The sequence below is a fragment of the Chelonia mydas genome, chromosome 4 (genome assembly GCF_015237465.2).
Source record: "Chelonia mydas isolate rCheMyd1 chromosome 4, rCheMyd1.pri.v2, whole genome shotgun sequence".
NCBI lineage: Eukaryota > Metazoa > Chordata > Testudines > Cheloniidae > Chelonia > Chelonia mydas.
The window spans coordinates 114,759,445-114,785,135 of record NC_057852.1 but is presented as its reverse complement, the minus strand read 5'-3'; the positions used below and the strand labels follow the sequence as shown (position 1 = coordinate 114,785,135).

Genomic DNA, 25,691 nt, shown 5'->3' with positions numbered 1-25,691 from the left:
TCAAATTTAAATAGCTGAAATCATGAAATTTATTATTTTAAAAATCCTATGACCATGAAATTGACCAAAATGGACCTTGAATTTGGTAAGGCCCTAGTTATAGGGTAGCCAGGGAAAAGGGGTATTTAGAGGGTCTATTTTGGTCATGTATTTCTCTGAGGAAAAGGGAAGAGAGCCCACTATTATAACTGGCTTAGTCCTTTCTTATTTTGGGGAGAAGCATCCAAGGAAAGGAAGAAAATAACATTTCAAAACTAGAATTGCTACACGTCCTCAGCTATTTTGGGCACGAACATTCAGAGCTGGGTCTTCTCAGCTTAGATTTTCCACATGGCATTACAAAGAGAGAGGGAGTTAGATTCATGAGGTTACAAGAAATGCGTGAAAATAGCACCTAAGTAAACATAGTTAATTCTCCACAAATAACTGAAGTTAAAGAGATGGATCAGAAAGGCAAGTTAAATGCCCATGCAGAAGCTCACCCTCGGACACAAAAGTATCCTTTCTTATTTTCTCTCTCAGTTAGTCAATATTTTAACACCTATCTTATTCTAAGCATACAGTCAACCCAACCACTTAATATACCTTAGTTTCTTCAACTGGTAGCATACTTTTCAACTGTCTGTAATCCTATGTCATACTCCTAGATATGATTAAAACTATCAAAGGCATAAGTGAGAACTGAAAAAAAATATCAATCCCATACTTGAGCTGGATCCAAACTAGTACAATTTCCAGAGCAAAGATGGTTGGGATAAACTTCAAGTAACAGACATAGAACCAACATTTCAGATTTCTGAAGGTTCACCCAACATTACTACTACTCACTGTTCCTCATTCAGACGCAGACAGATTTCCTCTCTACTGTAGCAAACAGCTTTTTGATACCATTCCACAAAACAAGGAACACTAATGTGTGTCTGTTTTTGTTTATCAAAAACTTCATATCTGTCTTCTTAGTTTATATGCCATTTCAGTGGTCAAAGGACAGACAGCATGATTGTATCTCCCTGTAGTGGTATTAGGTCAATGCTAGTTGTTTCAGATGAAAAAATAAGTCTGTTTTTTTCAGTTTGCTAAAGCTGCAGGATTCTGCTCTAAAAGATATTGCCCTAATTTCATAATTGGGGGAGAGGGGAGGAACCTTACTAACAGGCTATATTGGCTATAAGCAGTGGACAAATAGCAACATAATCACATACAAAATGCTAAACTATTTGGAATACTTAAACCTGGATAAAGGAACATTACAATTTAATACAATCTTGGCTTTTGATTGGATTAAAACATTTATGTGCCAGGTCAGTAAATATCTGGTGTGATATTTAAACTGGGCATCCATTCTTTCATGGACATTTTTGTACTTGTAATTCATTTATGCGGATTTATGGTAATTGATTGCAAGCGTTGAATTGTGGGTGCAGTTCCTTGTGGACACTTTCCAGAAGGCCCAGTCTGAAAGCCTGACTGCCTATTGTTTACCTCCTTATGGGCTGACAATACTGAGGTTTGAAATTATGTTAGCTAATTACATTTAATATTCAAATAAGTAGCTAAAGCCAGCATTAGAGCTGGGCACAAGATGACAATTCTGTTTCATAGGAACTTTTGAAATTTGTTTTCCTTCTGCAACACCTTTCCAATGTTTTTGTGAAAGTGGAATGTGTGTCACAATATCCATTTTCAGATCGAAATGAGATTTTTTGTATTTAGGAAGTTTCTCTCTCTCCCTCCCTCACATGTTCCTGACAAAACTTAGTCATAACTAATATGTCTTTGTGAAACTTTCTGACTTCAACGTAACATAATCTGACGAAATTTTACTTAGATGGAAATGTTCCAACCAGCTCTACTCATCATTGAGTTTCCACTGAACTCGTGAATACATATAATATCTTTGCTTTTTGATCAATTAATCAGAGGTTAATTTTTATTCTATTTTGACTGTTCTAGCCTATAGAATGTTAGTATATTGAAAAAATTATTCAAGAAACAAAGTACAGATCCGCCCCTATGCTGAAGTTGCTTTGGACTGCTCTGCTGGCATAAAGTTGAAAGAAATTTTCAATAAAAGTCAATATACTTTCTTCCATGCCTGTGGTACCTAACCCAAATGCTCAGAGACTTTATAGAGTTGTGTTTTTTTTTTTGGCACTTTTTCTTTGGATTTGTGTGATCCTATGAGCCCCTCCATGCCAAATGGCAAAGGGATCACTGTCATGTAACAGCATCTCTTATCAGGCCTGACAATCTCACTACACCTAATACACTGCTGTCCTAGTATTTATCTATAAAGAATGTTGTATGAGGTATCAAATAAAAGCTGGTCATCCTAAGAATTGTGAGTTGTATGTACAGGTGTCATACAAGAAGTTTGTACATATATACTAAATATGTTTAAACTATGTGTCAAGGTTCCTTCCCCACTGTGAACTCTAGGGTACAGATGTGGGGACCTGCATGAAAACCGCCTAAGCTTATTCTTACCAGCTTAGGTTAAAACTTCCCCAAGGTACAAACTATTTAATCTTTTGCCCTTGGACTTTATTGCTGCCACCACCAAGCGTCTAACAAATATATAACAGGGAAAGAGCCCGCTTGGAAACCTTCTTTCCCCCCAAAATCTTCCCCAAACCCTACACCCCCTTTCCTGGGGAAGGCTTGATAAAAATCCTTACCAATTTGCATAGGTGAACACAGACCCAAACCCTTGGATCTTAAGAACAATGAAAAAGCAATCAGGCTCTTAAAAGAAGAATTTTAATGAAGAAAAAGTAAAAAGAATCACCTCTGTAAAATCAGGATGGTAAATACCTTACAGGGTAATCAGATTCAAAACACAGAGAATCCCTCTAGGCAAAACCTTAAGTTACAAAAAAGACACAAAAACAGGAATATGCATTCCATTCCACACAGCTTGTTTTATCAGCCATTTAAACAAAACAGAATCTAATGCATATCTAGCTAGATTACTTACTAAGTTCTAAGACTCCATTACTTTTCTGTTCCTGGCAAAAACATCACACAGACAGAGCGAACCTTTGTTTCTCCCTGCCTCCAGCTTTGAAAGTATCTTGTCTCCAAACTGGTCATTTTGGTCAGGTGCCAGCGAGGTTATCCTAGCTTCTTAACCCTTTACAGGTGAAAGGGTTTTTCCTCTGGCCAGGAGGGATTTTAAAGGTGTTTACCCTTCCCTTTATATTTATGACACTATGTAACCAGGCAGGGTTGATAGATAAGTTTTTCCTGAACAAAGGAATGTTGATTTACCCATCTGCCTAGATCTCTGATGTAAAGTAAGCAGGATAAACCAACACAAAGAAAGCCTCATTTGCATATTAAGTCAACAGGAAAACAGACTAATGAGGGTATGTGAAATCAGCATGGGAAGACACCAGACTAAAGCCACAGGGTAGCTGTCTTGTCTCTGGGGTCAAAACAATGAGTTTTGGGGAAATATAACGAGAAGCAAAAAGACATTTTGTTATCCATTTATTGAGGAGATCTCTGACACTGTGTGGGGGAATCATGAAAATCTGCATCCTGATTTGATTGAAAAGAAATGGTTATTTAATGTAACTCTGGTTCTTTGAGATGTGATGCAGATGTATTCCACTTAGGCGCATGCATACCCAGCACACTGGAAGCTGGAGAATTTTGCCTAGTACAGGGGTTCCCAAACTTGTTCAGGGTAAGCCCTGGCGGGCCGCAAGATGCTTTGTTTACTTGAGCATCTGCAGATATGGCCGCTCGCAGCTCCCAGTGGCTGCGGTTTGCCGTTCCCGGCCAATGGGAGCTGCGGGAAGCGGCGCAGGCCTGGCCAAATTTAGGAACCCCTAGCCTAGTAGTACCAATAGGAAGCAGCACTTGTGCTCATAGTTCCTCCCCTGGCTATATGACCACCGCCTCAACCCCCCTCATTTTCTTCACACCGAATGCCCACAGACTAGACTCCGCTGCAGAGGGGATGGCAAGTGGGTCATGGAATACACGTCTGTATCACATCTCAAAGAACCACAGTTACACTAAATAACCATTTATTTTCAATCAAATCAGGATCCAGATTCAAGTAGATGCAACTATGTAGCCCACGTAGGTGGAATATTCCACTTGATGCAGGATGTTATCCATTTAGAGAGAGAGACCGTAAAGAGACCACTTGCCCCTTCATACGATCTGCATGTGATACAAACCAGCGAGGCAAAGCATGAAATGGTTAGTCCTGTCCAGACAGAATGCTAGGCGTTGCCTGACCTCTAATGTAATGAGATGCTGCTTCTCTGGAGATTAATGTGGCTTAAGAAAGAACATAGGCAAATGTACAGTTCAAATATACCAGGCCTCAAAGTCACTTTGTCCTGAGAGAATTGTGTTTAAGGAGGCTCTATCCTCAGAGCCAGTAACTCACAGACACTCCTTGCAGATGTCATCACTACCAGGAATGCAGTCTTCTAATATGACAGGTTTCAGAGTAGCAGCCGTGTTAGTCTGTATTCGCAAAAGGAAAAGGAGTACTAGTGGCACCTTAGAGACTAACCAATTTATCTGAGCATGCAGCTGCATGCTCAAATAAATTGGTTAGTCTCTAAGGTGCCACTAGTACTCCTAGTCTTCTAATATGTAAGCAGAAAGGGACAAGATGTTGGGGGCTCGAATGGAGGTCCCATGAAAGGTCCCACATAGGAACTGGCTCTTCGACCGGAGCACGGAGAAGAAGCAGCCCTTTTAAGAATCTTGCTTCCTTGGCATTGGAGAAGATTGATATTCTCTGAATGGGGGTCTGAAATGCTGATGAAATGCTGAAATGCTGATGCTGATGTCATTCTCAGTGACTTTGCATCAAGTACTTCAAGATGTGCTGGATAGAAGCCAGTGTCAGCTGGATTCCACGGCCTAATGACCACACCGAAAACCACTCCCATTTCTCTGAATAGACCATTCTGGTAGAGGGCTTTCTACTGTCAAACAGGAACTGTCAAACAGCTGCCTATCACTGCACTTACTGCTTATTCAGCCACAAAGCAGCCATGCCATGAGATGCAGGGAGCTGAGTGCGGCATGTAAAGTGCAAGTGTGATTCTGTGTCAGTAGTTCAGGAGGGAGAGAAAGTGGTATGGGAGGCTGAACTGACAGCGTGAGAATTTTTACCACACATTTGGTAAAAACCTGACAGGCAGAAGAGAGGCCAGAGGGAAGCACCATATACTGAAAATGGCACTCTACTACGACGAATCAAAGGAATTTTCTGTGGCTTGGCAAAATCACCAAATGAAAGGTCCGGAGCAACAAACCAGTTGTTCTGAGACAACAGAGGGAGGACAGTCGATAGAATGTCCATTCGGAAGCTCATGTAGTGGATATATTTGTTGAAGCCACAAAGGTTAAGCATAGGTCTTACCCCTCCCTTGGCTTTAGGCACTGGAAAGTACCGGGAAAAGAAGCACGGACCCTGATGTTGATGTTCTGGTAGAACATCCTGTGCAGTTCCCATAGCCAGTAGAGAGCAAACCTGCTCGAGGAGTAGTTTCTCACGAGGGGGGTCCCTGAAGAGGGACGGGGAGGGATGGAAAGGAACTGGATGGCAGAGCCTGATCTGACAGTACTTCGCACCCAGCTGTCGGTGGTGATCGAGCCCCAAACATTTTGAAAAAGTGAGCCAACCTGTCCCCAGACAGAAGGGACAAGGGGAAGGGAATGACGACTGAAATACTGCTGTGGACCAAGAAGTCAAAAGAGGGTGCTTGGGGAGGCTGCAAGGGGAAGGTGTGTCAACTGGCCAAACCCTGAACCCGAATGCCTCCTCCTCTGGGTTCTATGCCCCTTTCTGGGGTCGCCCCATGATCTCGGGGGGAGGGAAAGACTGCCAAAATCAGTGCTGCACATGATACTGCTGCTGCTTGTGCTGCTGTTGACCACCGTAGTGGTGACTCTGCACTGCAAGCATATACCCCCACACCAAGAACAATAGGGTAGCCGTAGCATCCTTGAAGGAGTGCAGAGTCTCATCTGTCTTGTCCAAAAAAAGCACACGGCTGTTGAAGGGCAAATCCTTTATGGCCTGTTGCACACAGGGGGCAATACCCAACTTCTGCAGCCTGGCTGCCCATCTCATGGTCACCACCAAGGCCACCTCTTTGGCCAAAGTATCTGTGACATCCAGTGCAGACTGAAACAGAGCCTTAACCACCAAGTAGCCTTCAGTGATAAATGCCTGAAATTCCTCCCTTAAGGCTTCGGGCAGCTGGTCTGCAAACTTAGACATAACCACCCAGTTCACAAAGTCATATTTGGACAGCAAAGTCTGCTGGTTAGCAATGCACATCTGCAAGGAAGAGGAGGTGTAAATCTTCCTACCCATCAGGTCCATCTGTTTGGAGTCCTCGTCCTTGGGATTGGACTTAAATCTTCCCTTCCAGGCTCTATCGTTCACAGGGCTTACACCCATGAAATCTGCGGGTAGGTGGGAGTAAAAAGCTTTAAATCCCTGCACCAGGTGCTTTGCAGTAGGCAGTACCAAAGCCAGCGTGCTCCAGAGAACCTTAGCAGAGTTTAGGAGTGCACTGTTTATAGGAAGGGTGATTCTCCCAGGGGCAGATGGCTGCAGGATAGCCAACAACTTATGTGTATTCTTTTGCAGAAACTCTGCTTGAATAGCCAGCGAAGCAGCCACACACCACATATGTGCCTGGTATGCCTTGAAATCCCCCAGTACTGAACAGGAAGAAGAGCCAGGCATCATGGAGTTGTCTGGGGATGAAGATGAAGTGGTTAATTGTGCCAGAGCCAGAGCCTGTTCCACGACTGACAGACCTGGATGGGAAGACTCCAGAGGCTCCTTGAGGGGAAGGTTAACCAGTGGTTGGGCCTATGGTGGATCAATGGTCACCAGACTTGCCCAGTGATCTCGTCTTAGAGAGAAATGAGGAGTGGGACCTTGGTAACTGAGGAACATTCCAGAGATTCCACGGAGACTAGTGGTATGGATAGAGTATTGGTGGCCAGTGGGCACCGGGCCCCTGTCCCGACCGTGAGATGAGAGACAATCTTGGTACCCATAGGGTTCCATGAATGGCCCCTGATAGGGTCAGGCAATGGAGAGCACAAGAGGAAGATCCCAACCTGGATACTGAGGAGTCCCGGGCTTCAGGTCATAAAGGCGGAGACAACAACCAGTATGACTCCATAGCCCAGAATGAAGAGGGAACTGGTACCAATGGTGGAAACAGTACTGCCAGCACTGAGTATGCCTCTGTCATTTCTGGTGCCAGAAGCAGTGTTGACCCCAAAGTCAGCAGTGTTACCTATGTGACTGATGGTGCCAAAGTGGAGGGAGGTGAGTGCCACCATGGTAACAATGGCAGCGCCAACAGCATGGGTGCCAAAGAAGTTCCTGGTGCCAAGTAGGTCCCTTGTGCTGAGCCTACCACTTGCCCCACTTCTACTGTCTGTAAAAGGGAAACATTGGGGTGTGGTGCCAACAGACCCAGAGGTTCAACAGCTGCCCAGCCCGGGGCTATAAATAATGCAGACCTGGCAAAGTCCTGAACTAATGGAGAGGTTGGGATAGAAAGGCTGGGGAAGAGCCAAACAGGCTGCCTGCTATGCCGCCTAAGCGGAAACAGCTGGTGCTGACATCACCCTCATCAGTACCAGACTCAACAGACACCCTGGGCCTGGAACTAGGGTGGATGGTATGGGATCTCTGACATTCAAGCACAGTATTGGGGAGTGGATGACAGGACCTGCTCCATCCTTTGCTTTGGTGTTCACACCATGCCGGTCCATGCTCCTCTGGAGGAGACACATGGGTCCTCACATGACCTGGAGCAGCCTCCATCAGTCTTTTGTGACCTTTTCCTCAGCGCACTTGATGGGGATGGCTCCTCCATCTCTTTGGAGAGGTTCTAGCTCCAGAGCGGGAAACAGCAGCACTCTCAGAACCCGAGGGTGACCTTCGATCCAATGTAGCCCTTGGTGCCAAATCAGGCTGTGTGGACTGTTGGAGCAGGTGTCGCTTTAGACAAAGATCCCTCGCCACGAGTCCATTTTGTGAACAATTTGCCAAAGGAACACCATTCCTTGATGTGGGCTTTGCCTAAGCACAGGAAGCGCTGTGTGTGTGGATCATTATTGGAGGTCGCAGCCCCACATGACTGACAATGTTTAAACCCCCGTGAGGGCATCACCAGGGAAATACTTAAACTAAACTAAAGCTAACCAACTAACACTATAGAAGGGTACAAATTAACTATATACAACTAGAAAAAGTCACTAAGACATAGATAGGCTGTAAGGTTAGGAACTACACAGACCTCAGACTCCAGCCATAGCAGTAAGAAGGAACTGAGGGGGTAGAGGTGGTAGTTCCTCAGATAGCCATGGCAGGGGTTATGAGCACAAGGTGCAAGGGCTACCTCCTATGGGTACTGCTAGGCATAATTTTCCAGCTCTGATATACTGGGTGTGCACAAGCCTAAGTGGAATACACAGCTGCATTTGCTTGAAGAAGAATCAGCAAGCTCTACAGAAAAACGCTGTGAGTGAGAAAACTGCTTTAGCCAAAGGGTTGTAGTTTGCTAGATATGTTTAGTCTCTTGGAATGTGCTATACTTTTGTTTTATTTGTAACCAATTCAGTTTCTACTTTAAAACGCTATCTTTGGTAATAAACTTCACTTTGTTTTATCATAAGTAGATCTCAATACAGTAATATTAGGCAAAGCATGAATTTTTAGTTGAACAAAACAAGCTGGTTTGTACACTGTCTCTTTGGAGATAGCAAACTTGATAATTTCTGTGAGTGCCCAGTGATGGGCTGGATACCTCAGGGGAACACTCTTCCAGGTGGCCTGCGAACTGGGGTGCACCAAGTGTTACCTGCAAGGCAAAGTAAGGGCTGGCAGAGTCCTGAGAAATTTGTCTGGGGTGGCTAACAGACTGTGGAGACAGGGAGTGTCACCCAGGTTAGCACCAGCAAAATCTCTCTCTCACTGATGCAGAGGGGTCACACTGACCTATGGTTTTGAGCATCCCAAGACAGCAACACCATTTGTTGTTTTGTTTAACTCCATAGTAACCAGAACCAATCCCCTTGATTCTGTGTCTATTTTTTAATCACATGAAACTTCTTTAGATCAAACATATCAGATATTTCAGCTGAAATGTGTGGGCAAGAGACAATGACTTCCTGCAGCTCCTGCTTCCTGTGTGGACTGCTCTTTAAAAGCTATTTACCAACTTGTGTTTCCTTAACCAGAAATAATATTGCATCCAGATACTTGTAGTTACATGAGATAACTAAAAAGACTGAAAAGAAATAAGTACCTAGAAGCAGCATTTTACCCCCAACCTACAGAAGAGTCTGTTATTTTTCAAAGGATATTTTTCTGTTTTAAGTTCACAAACTACTGTTGAACTCCAGCCTGTGGTCATTTAGAACCTAAACGAACTTTTTGATAGATCACCACTGGAAAACGTTAGGAAATACTGTGACACTGCACCCCATATTCTTCATAGTGATATTATTATGATATTACAGCATAATTATGATGCATTTTATGCAAGTCGGCCATGTGAGGTGTCACTGGAAAAGTTATGATTTGTTGAATATGATTATCCTATTTGTATGCATGTATCATTTTTGTATCTGAAGTTATGAATATTGACTATGTATCTATATTTCAAATGTAGTTATACCTGGGTGTATAGCTGCAAGATGCTTTCAGTCTAGATTGGTGGGTGGGGAAGGGCCTATTCAGGGTAATAAGCCATTAGGGAAAACAATAGGCCTTAGAAGAAGCTTATCATCCACCTTGTGAGCCTTCCTGAGAATGCTCCAGACAGTCTGTAAGTAATGGCTACTATGACTCTGCAAAGACATAGGACCAGACCACGTCTCTGGACTCCATCTTGGGATGTCAGTATTTTTCCACAAACTGATCTGGGAGCCAAGTTTTGAAACAAAGGGTTCCCGCCATATGCTAAAGCTGTATAAGGCAGGGAGTGACATCATCTGGTGTTCTTCACTCTCCACACAAGAAGATTCCTGGAAACACCTGAGGAACAAAGACTGAACTGGTGGAAGTGCTGGAACCAGGCTAAAGGGATTTCTAGCCTGTGTGTGAAAGACCTGGGGATTCCAAGTTGTAAAGCCAGTGCAGCTTGTCCCTTAAGAATCTGCAGCCTGCTTGTATCATCAGCCAGGGTGAGAATTTGCTAATGTGTATCCTATCTTTCTAGTGTCTTAGACTTAGTTTGCATTTTTGTTTATTTACTAGGTAATCTTCTTTGATCTGTTTGCTATCACTTAAAATCTACCTTTTGTAGTTAATACATTTATTTTATATTTTAATCTACCAACAAGTAAATTTGGAGTGAAGTATGTGGGAATCTTAGCTCAGAGGGGCTGTTGCATATTCCTCTCCACATTTGGGGAGGGGGGGAAGGGACTCTATGAGCTTATGCTGTACAGTTCCCTGTGCAGCGCAAGACAGTACAATTTTGGGTTTATGCTCCAGAGAGGGTGCGGGCCTTGTCTTTAACCTTTCTACTGTTCATTCGTGCAGTGGCTAGTCAGAGGGTCTGCATGTAACTGCAGCTGGTTGTGTCCCTACCTGTGTGAATGCTGGTGGAAGTGTAAGACCAGGAGCGTGTCTGCAGCTTGTCTCAGCAGCACAGTGTGAGAGGGAGCCTAGGCCGGTGGGACAGAAACTGGGCTCAGTGGTACCCCAGTTACAAGAGGCACCCCAGGGGATCCCATCTCAAATACATTTTAGATTTTTGTTTATCTTTTTATTGTAAGCAGAGGGATATCAATAAGCACCTACTCCTCAATATACCTGCAGTTAACATTACAGTTTCAATGCTCAGGATTTCTTCCTGGAACAAATCTGCAAACTTGCATGCAGAAAAGGGGGAAAAAAACCTGAATGAAAGTGGCAGCTGATTCTAACTGGCGAGGAGCAGATGGGACTCTGCCATATGCTTTTATGACAGACAGCACACTACCTAGACAACTATCAAGAAATCATCAGATGTTCTAACAGGATAGAAAATACTATTAAATGGGAAGCCACACTGGCACTTTGAGACAATTAAAAATGTTAATTTCTACACATTGTGGGCTGGATCCTCAGCTGGAGTAAACTGGCAGAGCTCCACTGAAGTCAATGAAACTATGCTGGATTTAGTTATCACAATCATCTTCCTATTTGCATAATCAATCAATTATATGCACCGTTTCCCTTCAGCAGGGTTGCATAGATAACTGAAAAAAGAATTTGATCCATACTGTGTTAGTCAATAACATATCAGAGTAGTGAATTTAAGTTCATATACAGTTACTACTATACATTATTAGTTTTACCCACAAAGATCCAAAAGTATAGATTCCCCTTACAATTCTAAGTTAAGAAGTCACAACTACGAACTACTGGATTTTGATGTTGAAGTAGTGACTAGTGACAGAGGATGTGGAAAAAGCTAATGTACTCAATGCTTTTTTTGCCTCTGTTTTCACTAACAAGGTCAGCTCCCAGACTGCTGTGCTGGGCATCACAAAATGGGGAAGAGATGGCCAGCCCTCTGTAGAGATAGAGGTGGTTAGGGACTATTTAGAAAAGCTGGACGTGCACAAGTCCATGGGGCCGGACGAATTGCATCCGAGAGTGCTGAAGGAATTGGCGGCTGTGATTGCAGAGCCCTTGGCCATTATCTTTGAAAACTCGTGGCGAACGGGGGAAGTCCCGGATGACTGGAAAAAGGCTAATGTAGTGCCCATCTTTAAAAAAGGGAAGAAGGAGGATCCTGGGAACTACAGGCCAGTCAGCCTCACCTCAGTCCCTGGAAAAATCATGGAGCAGGTCCTCAAAGAATCAATCCTGAAGCACTTAGAGGAGAGGAAAGTGATCAGGAACAGTCAGCATGGATTCACCAAGGGAAGGTCATGCCTGACTAATCTAATCGCCTTTTATGATGAGATTACTGGTTCTGTGGATGAAGGGAAAGCAGTGGATGTATTGTTTCTTGACTTTAGCAAAGCTTTTGACACGGTCTCCCACAGCATTCTTGTCAGCAAGTTAAGGAAGTATGGGCTGGATGAATGCACTATAAGGTGGGTAGAAAGCTGGCTAGATTGTCGGGCTCAACGGGTAGTGATCAATGGCTCCATGTCTAGTTGGCAGCCGGTGTCAAGTGGAGTGCCCCAGGGGTCGGTCCTGGGGCCCGTTTTGTTCAATATCTTCATAAATGATCTGGAGGATGGTGTGGATTGCACTCTCAGCAAATTTGCGGATGATACTAAACTGGGAGGAGTGGTAGATACGCTGGAGGGGAGGGATAGGATACAGAAGGACCTAGACAAATTGGAGGATTGGGCCAAAAGAAATCTAATGAGGTTCAATAAGGATAAGTGCAGGGTCCTGCACTTAGGATGGAAGAATCCAATGCACCGCTACAGACTAGGGACCGAATGGCTAGGCAGCAGTTCTGCGGAAAAGGACCTAGGGGTGACAGTAGACGAGAAGCTGGATATGAGTCAGCAGTGTGCCCTTGTTGCCAAGAAGGCCAATGGCATTTTGGGATGTATAAGTAGGGGCACAGCGAGCAGATCGAGGGACGTGATCGTTCCCCTCTATTCGACACTGGTGAGGCCTCATCTGGAGTACTGTGTCCAGTTTTGGGCCCCACACTACAAGAAGGATGTGGATAAATTGGAAAGAGTCCAGCGAAGGGCAACAAAAATGATTAGGGGTCTAGAGCACATGACTTATGAGGAGAGGCTGAGGGAGCTGGGATTGTTTAGTCTGCAGAAGAGAAGAATGAGGGGGGATTTGATAGCTGCTTTCAACTACCTGAAAGGGGGTTCCAAAGAGGATGGCTCTAGACTGTTCTCAATGGTAGCAGATGACAGAACGAGGAGTAATGGTCTCAAGTTGCAATGGGGGAGGTTTAGATTGGATATTAGGAAAAACTTTTTCACTAAGAGGGTGGTGAAACACTGGAATGCGTTACCTAGGGAGGTGGTAGAATCTCCTTCCTTAGAGGTTTTTAAGGTCAGGCTTGACAAAGCCCTGGCTGGGATGATTTAACTGGGACTTGGTCCTGCTTTGAGCAGGGGGTTGGACTAGATGACCTTCTGGGGTCCCTTCCAACCCTGATATTCTATGATTCTATGATTCTAAGTAGCCATTTGACCAGTGGCTAGTAACTAATTAGGGGCCTGATCCTTTAATTCTTTACTCACATGAGTAGTACCACTGGAGCCAATGGGCGTACTCATATAGATTTATTAATTTAATTTATTATTAATGTAATAATAAATAATAGGTCTATTATTTATTCGTGAGAGTAAGAGTTGCACGATTGGACTCTAGAATATGAACTTTTTGGAATTTCATGGGTAAAATTCTGCTTGCCTAACTCCCAGAAAAAGTCCCACTGGGCCCCACAGTCAGAACACTCTAAGAAAACACTTGAGTTATGCATTATTGCTCAAGATCCTGCAAAACTGACTACATCTAGGTCTTAGCTTAATTATACTAATGTACTGTATGGCTTGTTCCTTCTGTCTTCATAGATCAATTAACTAATATGTGACTGATAGTTAGCTAGCTAACTTTTCCTGTCTGTAAGCCCCATCTCAACTCATTTAATAAGGTCCCGTTAGATGGACTAAAATTTAATCTAACCCAATTCACTGATTTTTTTTTGTTCCACTGTAAACTAATTAGATGTCTTATCTGTTCATGTAAAATGAACTAAAGCAATTTGGCATGTAATTGTACATGAATAACCAACAACTGAAAAGGAAACACTGTCTCTCTCACTAGGGCAGGGACAAAGAGTGTGCAGGAGGCCGCTGTTGAATATTACCTGTGCAGGAACAGAATAATGGGATACTTCAACGCCTCGCACAGTGAGGTCAATAACTAGGGCTCCTAGGCACTATGGTAATACATATATATGATAATAATATTAGCTAATAGAATAACGACTATATGAAGTGTCATGCAACCGAAAGGTATTGCAAATATAGTAGACTGAAATTATATTTGTGTGGGAATTACTATATAATACTTTCATCCTCTTAATAATTTTACTGGAGGGAATTACTCTTTCATTTTACTATTCATTTAAACACCTGCTGAGGCCTTATGGCAAACTTTGACAAACTTTCTATTAAGAAGTAATTCTCTATCCATCTCTTACTGTTTTCTTCACCTCCATTTTTTAAAGAGACACATGCATAAAGGCAGATCCTCTGTTTTCATGGAGTTCATCTGCTCCTCCTGCTTATTCTCTACCTGAAGAGACAGTCCTCTCTATGATATCATCAAGTCTACAGACAATAAAAAATCTCATATAAAAGGGACACTAATGCAATATGAAAACCCAAGAAATTTGGGACTAGACCATTCAAGGCAAATAACACTGATTCGCTTCCAAATATGCATTATGGGGAAAATCCTGACCGGGCTGGTACTACAAGGTGAACATAGCCACTTTCAGATGAGTCCATGCTTCAGAAATGCTGCCAGTCAGCACAGGATTCCACTGGATGGGCCAGAGTAGATATGCAGTGCGGTCCCCTTTCCTGCTGCTCTAAGCATCCTCCACTCCTACCTAGCGCCTAGTGCTGCAGACTTTAGTATATGTGCTAACAGTCTAGGATTGGACAATCAACCCTAGTCACCAGACCACATGTGTGAACCATCTCTGTACCTTGGTCCCCCTAATTTAATACTTAAAACACTGTTGCTTACATGTGGAGAAGGAGCACTCTCTTTATAAGCCTTCCCTTCTTGTGTGGTAGCACAACAGAGGACAGGAAGTTGCCCCATCTCTGGTTCTTTCATTATGCTGTTGGATCAAATAATTCAGGACAATGTGACATACGATTCAGCAAATACAGTGTAGTATAACAGTGTCCTGCTGTTTAACTGCTCTAAGCTTTAAAAGATTAGTAGGAACTTCCTGCTTCCATGGTTAGATTACAAAAAACATGGCTGGCTCCATTTTAAAATAAAAATGCAAAGTGAAAACTCTTCAGGACTTGACTGTGCTACCCTCACTGCCACATAGTACCTTGCTCAGTGAGTAGTCCAGTTGATTTCAGTGAGACTACTCACAGAGTTAGGTACCACTCAGTATATGGGTTGTACAATTAGGATATCTGTCGTTTTTTTTCCTGTTTAGGCATGCAGGTATAGATTCAGCATCAGCCCCCACAAAATCATGTACAACCATCACTGAAGTTAATGGGAGTCTCATACACTTAAACCAGGGATGACTTTGGTAAACAGCAAGCAGTAGAGCTGGATTTGAACTATTAAGGGCTAAATTTTAACTTGGACTACACAGCCATGAAGGATAGTAAAGGGAGTTGGAACCTCCATTACACCTTTGCAAAGGCTACCCAGACGCTGAAACTGGGCAAGGAGAGAGAAAAGAATGAACTGCTATATGCTCGTTTACCACCTCACAGATTAAGAGTAAGGGATCAGGAAATGGGTAGAACCTGGGCTCTATTTTCCAATACACTAGCCAGCATAGATATGCCAGAGCAGGGGTGTCATAACTTACTGCTGGTACAAACTCGCAGCAAATTGCTAATTCCCACCACCCATGGACAAAGGGAAATCAGGGAGGGAATTGGCTATGGCACAATTCCTCCTGCAGCTTTTGGGCCAGCCTGTGCTCAGGCACACACAAGCCTAAACTATGAGAACTGAAACCTCATTATTAGGATTGCAACCACATTTGTCTCTCTCAAAGTAGATCTGATAATTGTACTAAAAATTTCCAAATTATACCTCTCTGTCTTGTGACATGGACAGATGTGGATGTTCTACTTTTCAGTTACACTTTTTTTAGGTTAACAATATGCATCCGATGAAGTGAGCTGTAGCTTACGAAAGCTTATGCTCAAATAAATTGGTTAGTCTCTAAGGTGCCACAAGTACTCCTTTTCTTTTTGCGAATACAGACTAACATGGCTGCTACTCTGAAACATTACAGAGAAAATATTTCACCCAAACAACAAATAGCTTATACACATGTCTAGCTTACCAGGTATCACCCAGCCTCCATATGGAGGCTCTGGATCAAGAGTGAAAATAACCTCCCTCCTCAGTCAGGGTGGTCACTTTAGATGGCTTTCAGTTCTTTATTTGCCTGGCCTCTTAAACCATGTCAAACCAGTATGTGTAATTTCCCCCCAGGGATGAAACTTCTTCAGACTTATTACTTGCCTTAGGGATGTGCATTAATTATTCCCCAGTGATTACAGTTCCTGAGGAAACATTTTAACACCCATATTGAGTCAGGAATACAATCCCTAGCCCATAAAGACACACACAAAATTTAAAAGGTTGGAATATTCATAGACTATTGTATCATGTGCTGATAGCATCTATCACAGTCACCATATTTTCCCCAGCAATTAGAGTATTTGACTATATCGGAATGGTAGATGAGTTGGTTGTAAAGAAAACAAAGTGCCATGTTTTCTTCCTTTAAAAAAACAGAAACAGAAAACACAACAGCAAGAAGAATGCTGTAATTTTGAAGATTTTCTATAGGAAGCAGTCTGTGATACTGAATAGACGTTCCAGTCTTGCATACTTATAGATGTACTGCCTCAATAAGAGTGCAAAATACATTAGAAAATCCTGACTGGCAGCAATGAAGGGATAACAGCTAAGTGAACAAAAATATAATCTATCATAGGGAACAAAGGAAAAAAAAGTGGAGGATTTATTTTAAAAGGTTGAACTGTGATGTACATTTGAAGTTTTGAAAACTAGTGAATATCTTTTAGGGTTGGCCTAAATTACTCTGCAAATTTGTTTCTATGGGGCTTTTTGGAAGGAAAATAAGTAGAGGTTACAAGTGTTCATACTTACTTATAGGAGTTCAGCTATTTTTGCATATTTAAAAGGAGAATTGGCAAGAAGTTTAAAGTCACCACTTGATCTCTCAAGACTATCTGGTTGAGAACCAGCTTTGATTTCAAAATGCCTTTTTTAAAAACCCAGCAATCTGTTGCTGAGAATTTTGTTTTAAACATGAGGAACTTGGGCAGAACTGAAATTTGCCCTTACAAAAGCACAAGGGTGTTGCATGATGATTTGCATCACGGGTTTCAGTGCCAGGGTTAGGTAGCGATAGAAAGAGCAGTCTTCAAGGGACTTCTACTCTCTCCTGCTCCCGTGCTCCCACACAGATAGAGGGCAGGGCAGGAAATTTTCAGTTTTTTCAAGTTAGTTTGGCTCCATCCATATATCAGCCAGTGAAGTTCAGAGAGCATGGAAGGAGTCTGGCATAGATTAGTGACACAGTCCTTCCCCCAGGAGCATTAGGAAACTAGGGAGGAACTTGTGAGTCAGAGTCATAGCTTCCTGGATATGTAACACCTCTGTCTCCGAGGGTGGGGGGGGGGGGTTTCAATATTACAGTTTAGTCCTATTTTATTAGAGGATCCCAAAACACAGGATGCTGCCTTTTCCAGCTGTCTTCCCAGTAGCAGTTAAATAATAAAACACCACCACCAAAGACAAAAGTAGCCTAAGTAAGTAATGATGATGATAATGACAACAATGATGCACAGGCAAGGAAACGAAACAAAAGAATCAAGTTAAATTTCAGCTTCATTAAAAAGAAAGGAGCAAAAATTTTGGATGAAACCATGGCAGAAGTGATGGGGACAGAAATGTTGTTTTCGGATTTATAACAGAACATATATGAAGGAAAACCACAAAAGCAGTTCATTTCACCACTCCCCACCCCCCTTTTTTGTAAAGAACAGTTTGTTACAGAATCTCTGGGAAAAACCCCACACCTCCTTTTAGCAGCACATATTGTACATGAACTATGCTCTGGTTAAATTCCTCTTTCTGCACCTGCAAACATATGCTATCGAAATTAGTTACTTGCTAATTCACAAAGCCAGATTCTGTTCTCTGTTAAATTGATGTAATCCTGGAGTAACAATGTTCAAATCAATGGAGTTGTTCCAAAATTACACTGATGTAACTGGCTTCCAAATCTAGTTCATTACGTGTCAGTGTTTCTTAATACTTCTTCTGAAACCCCTGCTCCAATGAGTCCTAGAGTTCATTGTAATAAAGACTGCAAACTAAGAATATACAGTATATAAAGTTGTATCTATTGCCATGAAGAAGCCTAATAATCCTGACAGAACCCGCACAGGTACACTGAGAACAAGTGAGATGTCATTACTGGCACACTATCAACATACTAATCCAAAGGCATCAGATTCAAATTCATGAAGTCTGTATAGAGCTGACATGCAATGGGGAACCCCAGAAGCATTATCAACAGGAGACTAACCTTTTTGATTATCTTCTTATACAAGGCACACACATACAAATCCCTGCCACACACATAGCAAAGTCTAATGTCATGTCACTTCAATGTGCATGTTTTAGTGTTTGGTGCATGGAGAAATGACATACAAAAACATGAAAAAAAATTACTTACCTGGGCCAATGCAAAATGATGCAATTATTGCAAGAATGCAAAATATACTGAGATAGGGGAGCCAGTATGCATGATTCTGGAAAAAACACAACAAAAAATAATCCACACTACCGTTACTTATGTCAAATGCCTAATCAATAATAAGAGATCACATGGAACACAAAATATTCTTTACATTCTTTCCATAGATTAGGGTTTATGCCAAGAGTTAGTCTTAGAAATCAGTATTCCTGAAATATTTATTAGACAATTTGTATTAAAATTAAAATTTGGAATCTATACAGTGAAATGTCAAGAGGTCTGCTGCATTGAAGAAGCCACAAATATTCAAAAAACTCATAACTTTTTATGCTGCAATTCAAGCCAAGCTGTGAAAGTTTCCTTGGGTTGCACAAACTCTTCTTAGTCACCTTCCCCAGATGTCTCTGCCATATTATTAAAGCCAGTATGGCAGATTTTTTAAATGACAAAGTTAATCTGTGTGAAGGATGGACTAAATACACGTCTCTCAATGGGACAGGGAGTTCTGTTCACCAGAAGCTGGGACTGGGTAACAGGGGAAGGATTGCTTGATGATTATCTGTTCTGTTCATTCCCTCTGAAGCACCTGGCAAAAAGACAGGATACTAGGCTAGATGGATCTTTAGTCTTATCCAGTATGGCCTTTCATATGTACTAAGCTTAAAATAATACACATTGGGCGTGGTCAAACAGGTTGGGATATTCAGCCACATCCTGAAATTGTAGACAAACAACCTAATGGATCTGATTCTGCAGTAAAGGAAAGTTTTGTATGGAAAAGGACAGCCACAGGATCAAGCCCATAGATCAGTGGTGGGAAACCTGCGGCCTGTGGGCTGCACACAGCCTGTCAGGGCAAGCCGCTTGCAGGCCACCAGACTATTTGTTTACATTTGCTTGGCCACTTGCAGCTCCCAGTGGCCAGGAACAGTGAACCGCAGCCACTGGGAGCTGCAGGCAGCCATGCAAATGTAAACAAATGGTCTGGCGGCCTGCCAGCGACTTGCCCTGATGGGCCGTAGGTTACCCACCACTGCCATAGATTGTAGATGGTTTTATAAGTCTTTGGGTATGTCTAAACTTCGAGTGGAAGTGTCAATTCCAGCTCAAAGAGGCTTACATGCACTAGCTCTGATTAAGCTAATGTGCTAAAACAGAATGTAGCCTCAGCAACGTGAGCGGTGAGATGGTATAGGTGCCCAGGGTACATAACTAGTATCTTGCATGGGTATATGCTCAGGGCAACTAGCCCCTCGTGCCATTGCAGCTACACTTTATTTTTAATGCTTTAGTTTAATCAGATCTAGTGCGGGTATGTTTCCCTGACCTGGAATTTACATCTCCAGCTTACAGTGTAGACACAGCCAGTGTATTCTTCCAAAGTTCCACACTTCTATTTCTATTACAGATTATGTGGTTTTGTGAGGAGTTCATTTTGTCTACAGAAAACTAAGTGAAGCAACAGCAATACAGGTAAAAAGTAATCAAAAGGAACTGACTAAGATTAAAAAGAAGAGCTTAAAGGAAGGCAACATTTGATTCAATAGGATGTCTCTAAATTATATGAATTTTCCCTCTAGCTTCAAATACGGAGAGAGAATTCTACTGAATTGCCAGACCACAGTCCCTGATCTATCTATGTAATGCTGAAAAATAAAAACTCCACAGCCCTGTGGTCTCATCTTATTTCTCAGAAAATTTTGAATAGCAGAATGTTATAGTGAGGTTGCATATTACTAAGTCTTTGTTATTTTTATAAAATATGAAGATATATTTACTTAGAGTATCTGAAGCATCATCATACCTATACTTGCCAATATAAATGACTGATGTACAGGTTCAAACAAAAAAGTACTATACTGGTTTATTCCTTTTTAACTTGTTTATTCATTTATATACTAACTCTCAAAATATGATAATATGTGAAGGCTCTTCTTGGCATTAGTGTGAATTCATAAATTTATATATCTATTTATCAGAGATGAGCTCATGTTGGATCTAAAACACAGATCTAAACTTGTTAGCCCCTTATACAGAGAGGACACAGGTGCAAATTCAGAACCAGATACAATTTTCCTCTGAGTACAAGGCTGTTTGCATCCTGGGTTCTTGGTTCAGACTTATATCTAATACTTAATGCACTAGATATTCAGCTAATGTAAACTGACGTCACTCCACTAAAATCTAACTCACGTCAATGGAGCATCACTGATTTACAACAGCTGAAGATCTAGTCCAATTAGTTTAAACATGTCACATTATGTATCAAAGGGCTTGGAAACGCCTACTTTTCAGTCAGCTCATAACAAAACTTGCAGCCTTCTATCTTATGTGTCTTGTGGCTGTGCTAACAACCTTGGTTTTATGACCTTGTCTGTAAAGTACAGTTCTATTGTTTCATACAGTTGACAATATGGTAAGTCCTATTCAGATAGTTCACAGATTCATAGAGTTTAAAGCCAGAAGGCACCATTAGATCATCTAGTCTGACCTCCTGTAGAACACAGGCCCTTAAATTTCACCCATTTACCCTTATGCTGAGCCCAATAACTTGTCTTCAGATAAAGCACATCTTCCAGAAAGGAATCCGGTCTTTATTTGAAGACATCAAGAGATGAAGAATCCACTGCTTCCCATGGTACTTTATTCCACTGGTTAATCACCCTCACTAATAAAAATTTGTGCCTTATTTCCAATTTGAATTTGTCTGGCTTCAGTTTCCACTCACTAGCTCTTGTTATGGTTTTACTATGTTCACATGCTACTCACATTGACTCTGAGGGTATGTCTACACTGCACAGTAAGGTATAATTATAGCCCCAGTGAGCATACCTGTGCTAGCCATAAGCTAGCTAGCGCAGGTACGTTAGCGGTGAAGAAACAGGAGAAGGGGAAAAGAACCCAAGTATGTATGTACCCGGGGTCCCTGGCGGGATTTCACTGGGATAGGTAGCCTGCTCTGAGGCTTGTGATGCCACATTGTCACTGCTACTATTACCTTCACTAGCTAGATTAAAGCTAGAGCAGGTATACCTACCCACAGTATAATTACACGTTGGTTTGCAATATAGACATACCATCAGTGGCTCCCTTCGTATTAACTCAAGCAAAGAAATAGGATACTGCAGTCAGATAAATGGGAGGCTCATTTTAGCTGCTGTTCCAAAGACAGAGAAATCTTGACTATAGACTATAGCCAGCGGAAGAACAACTTGCTGAAAGATCACTAAAAGCAGGCTGTTCCAATCTATCAGAACTCTACTTTTCAGGCCCCAAGAACAAAAGAAAGCTGTACATGATAATGCATACAAACGGAGGACAAACAAGGCAGACAAACTGATTTCCTTTCAGTGTTATAGTTTGTTTAATAACCTTCTTCCAACCATTTGACATAATCACTTGCGAAATAAATGCTAACCCTGCATCTCCATGCCAGGTGCTTCCTTCCAACAAATAATGAATCTTCACCTTTTGAGTCCAAATAGCTGAACTGAACTTCAAAGCTACGGTCGCACTGGAATGTTCTCTCCCCCGGGAGCCTTCTGTTTGAATTTAACCTTTTTGCTTTTTCAAAAAAATCAGCAGTAAACAGAAGGCACATAGAGAATGCAAGAAATTTCAAGAAGATATATACTGTTTTACAGCAAAAGTATGAGGTGTTGAATGCAGCGTTTCTCAACTATGGGCAAATTTATCCTCTCCAATCTGCTTGCATGAAACTCTCACTTGGTAAGAAATGAATGAGACAATCTTTTAGATCACATTATGACTAACAGTCACACTCTGAAATAATTAAGTTTATAATTAAGCAGGAGACAGAACTTCAAATATCCAATTCAGAATAGGCCATCATTTAAACTTAATCAAAAGTTGGAATGGTCCACAGAAGTAAGCTGAAGCCAAGAAGTACTATATACCGGACATTTAAAAATAGAGAAATGAAAGAATAGTTACGTAATGAATATACTGTACCTGTAAAGTCAGGGATACTGAAAGTATCGTAAAGGAGATGACCATCAAACCAAAACCTCCGATAAGCAGAGGTCTACGTCCAAGCCGTTCAACAGCTAAACCCTGAATAAGAAGAAATGGTATTTTACTTTCTTGAAGAACCAGTACAGCTTCGTTAATTAACAAAATTCTTATAGTGAAGTGATAGGTGCTACGTAAAAACCATAGATAGTAACAATTAACTTCATTTTGTTAATTCTCAGCTACAGTGTGTTCATAATTACAGTCAGATTACATCATTTGACATCTTTTGGAAAACAGGTAATTGTAATATTCGGCATTGCTTATTAAAAATAGAGCAAATAAGTAATATTTGGTTGGGTTAATTTTTCTTCCCCCTACAGAACCATAATGAGATTATACATGGAAGAATGTGAAACTTGTAATCGACTGTCTTAAAGTGCAATGGTGAAGGTTCAATTTCCATTAGTGCAGTGGATATCAAATCTCATTCAAACGTGGCATAGATACACAGAAATCTGTGCATTTATGCACCTTTTCATTTATTTATGTTGACTACTTTGCAGACAAAGGAACTTAATTTAAAAAAATCACATAAAATCAGAGTATGTCTGCTAAAGAGGAATATAATAAAAGGAGCTCTAAAAACGGTTAGTATAAAATAATTGATTTTCCTAGATTCATACGTAGATGAGTGAGATACATTTTAGACCAGACACATCAGAACATTCTCTAACATACTATTCCCACCAGTAATTACTAATTAAAATCGCTTTCTTATGAAGAAAGGGTAACATTACTTGAAATCTAAAAGGTATGTGTCAAATAACTGCTTCAGATGATTTTAAAAAGGTAGACTCAAATATTTATTTGCCAGCTAAACAGTTACCTTGGACTGAAAGCCTGAGTTCAAGCATCACCCATGCGAAAGGTGAAATGCAGAAATGAAATGAATTCTAAATTACATGGGCCTCCGTGGTAGTTTGCAGCCATGGAATTCCAGGAAAAGTTGTGTTATAGGCAGGCACGTGTCTGTAGATGTGGAGGGGGAGGACAACACTTGTGGAGTGGGTACTCTCTCCACAAATTTCAGCTCTGCTAGTTGTTATGGAAGAGGCATGGGGGTATGCAGCACTAAGTGAACTTAGTAGACCAAAGAAACCAACCCATGTAGATTTTAATGGCCAGAAGGGATCACTATAATCACCTAGTCTGACCTCCACAACACAGGCCACAGAACTTCATTAGTAGTGGAGAGAATTATCCTTCCCTACTGCACAAGTAAACACACTCAAGCCCAGTAACTCTGGGTCAAAACAGAGGCACCCCATTGTAGAGGTAGTTGGAAAATTTTAGCCCAATAGATTTTCCCAATCTCACAAAGAAAATCCTTGGCAGAGCTTGGAATAGAAGACAGATCTCTGTGCTTCAACTAGTAGACCATGCCCTAGGGACTTGATCCTGCAAGGTGCTGAGCATGCTGGCCCTGATCTAGCAAAGCACATGCTTCACAATGGGACTACTCATGTGTTGGAAGTTAAACAGATGTGTAAGTGCTTTGCTGGACCTGTGCCAGAGCACTCAGCTCCTTGCATGATTGAGGTCTAGCTCCCTTATGCAGGGAAGTCCCCATAATACAGTCTGTGGTGACCAAACAGGAGAGAGTAAATTACCTTTATATAATTCTTTTCCCCCTCTGGGTAATTCTGATTGCAATAATGAAGTCAGAGAATAACACCAATGCCTGTAGCTAAACAGAACCTGCTAGAAAATTTCACAGAGGGAGTAAAAGAATTTTAAAAGGTAGAGAAATGTATTTCTTTGCTGAATGTCTCCCACAGAATGATAGGAATATGTTCTGAATGTCCCTGCCTGAGGGTGGCTAGGGGGAAGGTCTACCCTAGGAAGTTTTGCTGTTTTAATGATACAGACAATACCAGCGTACTGCTGACAGCATGAAAGTGCTTATACCAGTATAATTTATGCCACTTTGGAAACCAGCAGAAAATATGCTGGTAGAAAGCACAGTTATACCAGCATAACTACCTCTACACTGGGGCTTTCAGCAGCATAGTTATGTTGGCAAAAAAAAAAAAAAATAAAAAAATCACACCCCTAACTACACAGCTATACCAGTACAAACTTTTCAGAGTAGACCAGGGCTCAGTTTTCATTTCAGCTTTGCAGTTCATCACAATAAACCTAAATGTAAATCATTATTGCCTTAAAACTAGAACTCAGATGAACCTGTAGGAAGTAAGTCATTAACAGAAATAGAGAGAATGTTATAATTAATTAATTAAGTAGTTTATGGTGCAAGCGAAAAGAAGTGTTATTCATTTGTAAGAGTGAGAACAGTGTTATCTTTTAAAACAGAATTCCTGTAGGATTCTTCTGTTAAACTGTCATACAAACCATGCACAGAGTTTGTCCCTCGGCATAAGGTGGTCATCTATAAACCACAATGGAAACTGGTGCAAAATAAGACACAAAGACAATTAAAAACTAGCTTCAGTTTTTCTACATCTCTTTTTCCTTGAAAGCATTTACAAATACTTCTCCTGCCATATATGTCAATCCTAGAGGTGTATTTTTATTTTCAAGTTAAATAAATGTCATGCTACTGTAGTTTCAGCTGTGGACTGTGCTTGGATATGGTCATGCTTCAGAAGTCATGCCTACAGTGCAAGTTATTTTGGATTCCAGCACTATTTTCATTCATTTTACTTTCATCTTTGAATTGTTCTAGTTATTTTAAGTAACAAGATGAAGAGGTTTTTATTATTTTAAATAGCAAAAGAAACTGGTTTGGGCATCACCTAAGGATTCAAATTTTTTATATATATATACACACATATTATATAAAAATGTATATAAAACATATGTATATATACATATACACACACACACACACACATATATATTAAAAATAGGACTATAATGACATATGAATGACAAGTTACAATTTCATGCTATGTTTTAAACTTTTGTCCCCTTTTGTATCTAATAAGCCACTCTAAATAAAATTTGACCGTTCTAAAAACTTCCAATAGTTTCAGTGGCTGAGACTTGGATATATAAGGTGCTGAACACTTTTGTGAGATGTTGTGAGCCCTCAACTACCAGTAAAGAGCCAGTCTTGAAAACACTTATGCACATGGATAACCTTGTTCTGGTAGGACATTTGTTTATGGTTGT

General features: G+C 41.3%; 1 protein-coding gene across 3 annotated transcripts in view; it reads right to left on the bottom strand.

Moving 5' to 3' along the window:
• The window catches only part of SLC2A9 (solute carrier family 2 member 9), a 168,978-nt gene that overhangs the window by 60,921 nt on the left and 82,366 nt on the right, over positions 1-25,691 (bottom strand). For all 3 annotated transcript variants that reach the window (XM_037898063.2, XM_043544649.1, XM_043544650.1), the window contains 2 exons: positions 22,494-22,595; positions 18,501-18,576 (listed from right to left, as the gene is read on the bottom strand). In XM_037898063.2, coding sequence (XP_037753991.1) covers positions 18,501-18,576; positions 22,494-22,595 — 178 coding nt within the window. The remainder of the gene's footprint in view (positions 1-18,500; positions 18,577-22,493; positions 22,596-25,691) is intronic.